The following is a 7,148-nucleotide window of genomic DNA, read 5'->3' on the forward strand; positions in this document are numbered from 1 at the left end:
ATGATTTTGGGAAAAATAATTTCAAAATCATGCGTTAAGAAAAATTGTTGTTAAAGATATCGATTTTTGACCATAATGGGCTGAAGGGCTAAGTTTTTAAGAAAGTCAAGTGAGGGTCAACGTAGCTGCCAAAGACAACGATTTCAATTAAACCAAAAATATTATCCTTTGATTGCAATTTTCATTTCACAAAATTTCTAGAAACAATATTCTTCTCCCTCCTCATTCTTTTCTTTTATGCCAATTTGTTCATCAGCCAAGCATATCAACCAAAACGAACACTAACTCCTAACTACACTCCGTCTAGCGTATCACTACATATTATGATAAGATTCTAGTTTATTGATTTTTATATAATTAACAATTATATTGTTAATCCAATTTGTACCCAAAATTGCTTATTGTAGACGCAACAAATGATATGCATTTGTGTATTCATACAATTACAGCAACATATACACTTAGGGGGTGTTTGGTATGGGAAGAAAAAATGTAAGGGAAAGGGAATTAATAAAGAAGGGTAAGGGTAAAGGTAAGGGTTATGGTTATATGTTGTTTGGAATAACAATGTAAGGGAAACACTTGTTTACGTTTCCCTTACTTATTGTTTGGTTTGTCACATAAGTTGATATTTTTTGTAATAATCTACAAAGGACATTTTGTCATTTTTGTACAAAAATTAACTTAAGCAAACATTAAAACAAGATTTCTTTGATAAAACTCAACATAGTTCAAGCCTAAATAAGATAAAACATAGCAATTTGCAATACTATTATGCAAGTATTCAACTAATAATCTGCAAGCACATACTACAAGTTCAACCACTAATAACAACATCTCAACTCATGTCTTTTTAGAAGACCGCTTTCACTTTTTCTTAAGAAGATCGAGCACATATTGTTTCTTGAGGTTCGAATGAGCTTGATAAAAGATGCGAAGCTTGTGTTCTTCAGCAATGAGAATTGTAGCTACTTCTAAAGCTTCAGAGGGTGAGATGCCATCTAATTTCATAACCTCTTCCAAGACTTTATTCACTTTTTCATCCATCTTCTGCTCTCTCTCCTCGGCTTTGGCCCACGCATTAGCCATTGTGCCAAGATTAACATTAATATTATCAAAAATTTTCCCGAAATTACTTGTAGCTTCATGAAGAGAAGAAACCAAATTATCAACATCACTTTGAAGATTTTTCTTTCGTTTCGATTCCTTGAGCTTGGGTTCTTTTGAAGATGTTGAATTATCATTCTCTTGTTAAATCGAGCGCTTCTTGAATTGTATAGAGTGAGTAGTTGACCGACTTCTTGAATCAGCATCATCCTCCTCATCACTAGCTATGAAAATTGACTTCTTTGTAACTTCAACATCTATGCAATTGATTGCTTCCACAAAAGACTCACTTTGATCACCCGTGGCCTTATCTTTAGCATAAATCTCCTCAAGGATGTCATAGTGAGGAAAAGGTACCCCATACAATCCTTTAGCCTTCTTATGTACATTGAATAAAGTCATGTGGACTGCTTCCTCAAGGATGTTGAATCATGTGGACTGCTACAGTCCCTGCTCACAATCCTAACAGACCCTACTCTCATGTACATTGAATAAAGTCAAATCAACAAGAAACAAAAACATACGAGTAGACCTTTTGCACAATATTCACAAAGTAATGTATAAAAGATCCCAGAACTTTACCTTTGCCCATTCATCGAACACTGCTCTCTCTACTTGCAACATCTTCTTATCGGCATCCCATCCAAATCCCGAAGTAGATAACATCTCAGCTAGTGCACTGTATTTCTCTGACCAATGTTTGATTCTTGATTCAATGTGCGGAAAAGCCTTCAAACCACAACTAGGAAGCTCACCATTAATCAACTCTTCCAACCTACTCATGTAACCATTTTTAAAACCGCCCTCACCTTTCCACTTAGGATCAATAGACAATTGGTGTAAATACTTTATAAGCATCGAATCTTCTTGACATGTCCAAAAGCGCTTATTCTTGCCCCTCCCTCTACTACTTCCCTCTTGGCTAATGGTATTCACCTCCATTTCAAGTACCTGCAATATACATATAAACTAAAGTGAAATTATTTATATTTTGTCAATGCACAATAATGAGAAAGTATCAGAAACTAGAAATGTATGAATTTTGTTCTTAAAGAATCTATTGGTACGATTGTGTGGCAGACGTAGCATTCAAACAATTAAACAATCGTTTAGTACAAACCTTGTCTAACTCTTGCCCTCCAAGCATTAAACAAATCTTGAGCTAACGTATTTCTATAATTAGTCCATCGATCAGAAGTAGCTATTGTAGTAATGTATTCAACTTCATCATCAGAATCGTTATCGGAATTGTCATTACTCATATTCTCTTCTTCTACATCATCTGTGGGCATCACTTTCCTTATTAAATTATGAAGTAAACAACAAGCCATCACAATACGTCCTTGAGTTCGAATAGGGAAAAAGGAGGGGCTTCTAAGTATACTCCATCTCCCTTTAAGTAACCCAAAACATCTTTCAATTACATTTCTTGCTCGAGCATGCTTCATAATGTAATACTCTTCTGCAGTTTGTGGTTGTCTATCTGTCCATTCCTTAAGATGATATAGTTGCCCTCTATATGGAGCAAGAAAACCCTCACAGTTTGTATACCCCCCATCGACCAAATAATAGTTACCTTCAAAATTATTGAAATTAGATGATTAAAGTGAGTTTTATTAACTATATAATTCTTCTTTAATAACTACATGTTAAATTTACCTCTAGGAACCCTAAAGCCATTTGGCCTAGTGAGAGCATTGCGAAGAACACGAACATCGTGGGTAGAGCCTTCCCAACCCGGAAGAACATAGATAAATTGCATGTTGGGTGCACAAACACCCAACACATTCATAGCAATGGTACCTTTTCTTGTCCGATATTTACCACGACCTTGGGGATGTACAGTTACATTTACGTAGGTACCATCCAATGCTCCTAAACAATTCTATAAAATCAAATAAACAAAATCACTCTTATAAATACACGTAAGATTATGGGTAAAAATTAGATGACTAAGCAACTAGTACCTTAAAAGGTTTCCACCTTTCGTCTTCACATTCTTCTAATATTGGTGTGGGCTTGTAAAGCAAATGCTCATGCAACTTAAGTATAGCCCTCAGACATAAGTTGAATTGCCGACTCACGGTCTCTCCACTTCTTATGAAAAAGTGAGCAATAGATCTGTTTTTTTTATGGTGAGCTAAAGTGTACAAAAACATGGCGACTATCTCATCAAGAGACATATTTTGGCTCCAATCTCCTTAAGCATCTCACAAATAATATTAAAGGTTTGTCTATTAACCCGAAGTTCACTTTTGCAATGCACATCACTTTCTTGTATTAAGCGATGCATAATTTTTAAGCGCAATATTTTTCTATCTCTTTTACTTTGGATCAATTGAACACCCCTAACCGTAGCAATACTTGTCATATACCAAACCCAATACATCATAAGAACTACAACTACATTTGTTACTACCAATTGAAGTTGTTTTAGACGTCTTTTTCTCCGTAAGGATTGCATAATTCGATCCATTTATGAGAATTAATTAGAAGCTGTATAACAAAAATTAGACTCAAAAATCAAAATCAAAATTGTATCAAACAAAAATCAAGCTGTATAACAAAATTGTATCAAGAAATTACATCACAATCAAGAATCAGATTTCAGAAAAAAGTATCAGAAGATGCAATTTTATCAGCTTCTTTATGGGAACAATTAATTCAATTAAAAAAAGAAAAATCCAATTTTATCAGTGACACCATTTTCTTTCATAGATTACTTCCTATATAAGCTAAATGGGGATGTAATGCCACCAAAAAGTCTAATTTTTGAAGCCACCCAACTTATTCTAAGCACAATCAAAGGTATAATTAATACTCATTCCTTAAAATTTCCCTTCTTTATGACTTTATTAATCTTTCTGCAGTGTATTTTCAATGTTAGTTGGTAAAATAAGAAAATAAGGAAATGGGTAACAATGCTGTATTAATTGGTTTTTAAATAAACAACCGTAACGTTTTTTTACAAACAACAGCCTTCAACTTATCAAATACGACAGAGATACAACCAATTTACCAAATGACCGTTGACTGTGCTACATAACCTTGAATTTTCAATTAAATTCATTAATCAAACCTAATTACCCAGTTATCTCCAATTAAACCCTTCTTCCCCAACCTCTCTCTACCCCTCCCCAATTACCACCATTCTCTCCCACCATCACCATCGTGACCACCACCACCAAAAAAGCAACAAAAAGAATTGTGAACTTGGAAAGGTCTCTGGTCAGAATTCACGATTACCAATCAAAAACTAATTAATTCTGAAATATCACTATGCTTACCCTTACACTCCATATATAAACAGGAAGTGCAGAAAAGTTGAGTGTAACAAAACAAAACCCTATCAAAATTGTTGCTGTCTCTGAAGACTCAAAGAATTCCAATCAAATCAGATCAACGGAAGGAACCTTGAATCGCTAAACAAGAACTAGATCCACGTACAATTTCTGGGGGATAAACTTCAGCAACATAAAAACCTAAGCAAATTCAAAGATTTTGAGTGAAGAGGCAGCAGAAATCATGAACAACCAGCAAAATTTCGCATTTATATATACTAGAATCGCGAATTAGGGCTGAAAACCACGAACAGTACCCACACACACACCCCCACGACATACAAAAGCTAAAATTCGAAACCCTAACTCAACAAAAATAGTTAGGGTTCATATTACACAAAACAAATTGAGCAAGAAATATGAGAAGTAGAGAAAATCAACATCAAAAAACAAAAGACAAGATGTCAATAACATTAGTGAAATAGATGAATGAAAAAGTAGAGAAAATGAAGTCCAAAAATTTACCAGAAATGGAAGAACTATGTTGAAGAACGCAGAACGCAGAACGCAGAAATGAAGTCCAAAAATTGAAGAACGCAGATATTGATTGAGGAATGAAATAAGCAGTAATAAAGTAAGGTAATCCATTTCCTTTTGGTAACGGATTGGATTATCCATATCACATAACAAACAATTAGTAATGGATTGGATTAAATGAATCCATTACTTAGGCCCAAAAAAACTATACCAAACACCCCCTTAGTCTACACCTGACGACCCTTAGACCCACTCAAATAGAAACATCTTTCATCCCTTTAACATTGGACTTTAGGATCTCTCATATAGTGCACCCGTTAGTGTATCCAAATCTAGACCTATTCAAAACAACTAGGCCAAGGTTGCAACCAATGACAACGAATTCAATGATCAAGGCTGGTCAAGTACGGTCAAGATTGGTTTCTGGTCAAACAAAATCGTTGTCAAGGACAAGATTTTTGATATTAGTGAAATCGTTGTTCTTAGCAACGATTTTGACCTCCATTGACTTTCCTTGAAATCCAATCCATTAAGGCTCAACAATGCTGTCTCAAACACAATTTTCTCTTAATGCTTAGTTAGGAAATTAATTTTTCCTCATATATATTTTAGAAATTACAAATTTTTGTGAGAGACAGTCTCTTTAAAAGATCATTCCTAATTGGGTTAACAATTAGCCCATTATCATCTCTTTATTTAATTAATCTTTGATAGGCTGTGCCTGAGTACCATCTCTCAGAAAACCGGCTGTTTGGAAATTTGTTTTATTGAATAACGCTTTTTTTTTTTCAAATACTCGCAAGATAGCCCGTGTAATTGGCCTGTTCAACTATGAATGAGTTCAGGGGGATGCACATAGGCCTGGCAATAAGTTATTGATTTTTGGGCCCATCTTTCAAGTTTTAGAAGGCTACAAGTATTTTAGAAACAGAAATCCGTTTGGTTGATACCAAAATTGTAGAAAATTTGAAATGATTAAGACAATTTAACAACAAAATGAATGAAATAAGATAAGTTTTAATTTATTTCCTAAAAGTAAGCGTAAAAATCTTAAACCCGTGGTTTGGAGCTGTTCGCAGTTAGTAACTGCGAACAGGTAAAAAAAAACAAAATAGTTGTTCGCAGTTACTAACTGCGAACAACACTTAGACTTTTTTTGACCTGTTCGCGGTTAGTAACTGCGAACAGCATGCTCCACAAATACGCAGAACAACTTCTTCGTTCTCATTTTCCCTAATTTTCAAAATCCTACCTTATACTACTCGACATTTTCCTTCTAAAACCACTATTAGACTAGATTCAATCCATCAATTCTTGCATTTTTCTTTCAATTTGGCACTTCAAAATTAGTCTGGGATACTCTAGATTGCACAAAGGTAAACTTTTATACGTTTTTTAGTGTATATATATATATATATATATATATATATATAATATATATATATATATATATATATATATATATATATATATATATATATATATATATATATATATATATATATATATATATATATATATATATATATATATATATATATATATCATTTTTTGGGGTTTTGATGAAATTTGGTTATTTTCTCAAATGTAGGTTACTAGTTCTTAAATCAAGACTCTTCTTAATCATCCATAACTATTCAAGGTAATGTTTAATTGTTTTCATAGCTTTATATTGTTTTTTGAAGTATTGTTGTTGATGAACATAATGAATTAGTTGAATTTGACGTACATTATATATTATTAGAAATGTTGATGTTGGCATTAGAAATATCATTTATGAACTCATGAATTGATTAATTATTTGAATTTTATGTGCAGTATATATGTATGAACTTAATTAGATTATCTACTTTATTAATTTCTAGACCAAAAAGATTATAATCAAATGAATATAATGTAATTGTATGGGCATGAAGTTGATGATGATGTTGATTTTGTTTGTATTCATGTACAAATGGCATCATTTTGCGTCACTATAATATGTTTTTGGAATGGTTGTATTTGAGAAAATAGTGGAAAAGTTCATTATGTTGGGGGAGGACGTAGGTTGTTTGCATGCAACTCGAACATGGATTTGAATCAGTTTAAATGTTTTATATGTTCTAAGATTGGATTGGACCCCACTAGAAGTACCGTAAATATAAGCTTTAAGTATGACATGAGTGGAGAATTGCTAGCCTTTCTTGCTGAGGATGATGAGGCTATAGATGCCATGTGGGAGCA

The 7,148-nt window shown here is 33.3% G+C and overlaps 1 protein-coding gene across 4 annotated transcripts; it reads right to left on the reverse strand.

The window, feature by feature from the left end:
- Window positions 1-527: 527 nt before the first annotated feature.
- LOC130806207 (protein ALP1-like) lies at window positions 528-5,034 on the reverse strand. 4 transcript variants are annotated; one of them, XR_009040273.1, is made up of 7 exons: window positions 4,914-5,034; window positions 4,395-4,589; window positions 3,075-3,603; window positions 2,767-2,992; window positions 2,228-2,683; window positions 1,690-2,058; window positions 529-1,579 (listed from the first exon to the last, which is right to left on the reverse strand). XR_009040273.1 is itself a non-coding variant. In XM_057671202.1 (6 exons), the coding sequence occupies exons 3-6, from the start codon at window positions 3,288-3,290 to the stop codon at window positions 2,051-2,053; spliced, it is 906 nt and encodes a 301-aa protein (XP_057527185.1). In that variant the 5' UTR covers window positions 3,291-3,603; window positions 4,395-4,589; window positions 4,914-5,034; the 3' UTR covers window positions 528-2,050. The 4 variants fall into 4 exon arrangements, 1 of the variants encoding a protein (XP_057527185.1); XM_057671202.1 differs by having other exon boundaries at window positions 528-2,058; XR_009040272.1 differs by having other exon boundaries at window positions 3,075-4,589.
- Window positions 5,035-7,148: the final 2,114 nt, after the last annotated feature.

This window comes from Amaranthus tricolor, chromosome 2 (assembly GCF_026212465.1).
Source record: "Amaranthus tricolor cultivar Red isolate AtriRed21 chromosome 2, ASM2621246v1, whole genome shotgun sequence".
Taxonomy (NCBI): domain Eukaryota; kingdom Viridiplantae; phylum Streptophyta; class Magnoliopsida; order Caryophyllales; family Amaranthaceae; genus Amaranthus; species Amaranthus tricolor.

Excerpts from the sequence above, each read along its gene's own strand:
- LOC130806207 (XM_057671202.1), bottom strand. The coding sequence starts at position 3,290 with ATGTCTCTTGATGAGATAGTCGCCATGTTTTTGTACACTTTAGCTCAC. Across the intron at positions 2,993-3,074 it reads AAAGGTGGAAACCTTTTAAG|AATTGTTTAGGAGCATTGGA; the intron begins GTACTAGTTGCT and ends TTGATTTTATAG. Across the intron at positions 2,684-2,766 it reads TGGCTTTAGGGTTCCTAGAG|GTAACTATTATTTGGTCGAT; the intron begins GTAAATTTAACA and ends ATAATTTTGAAG.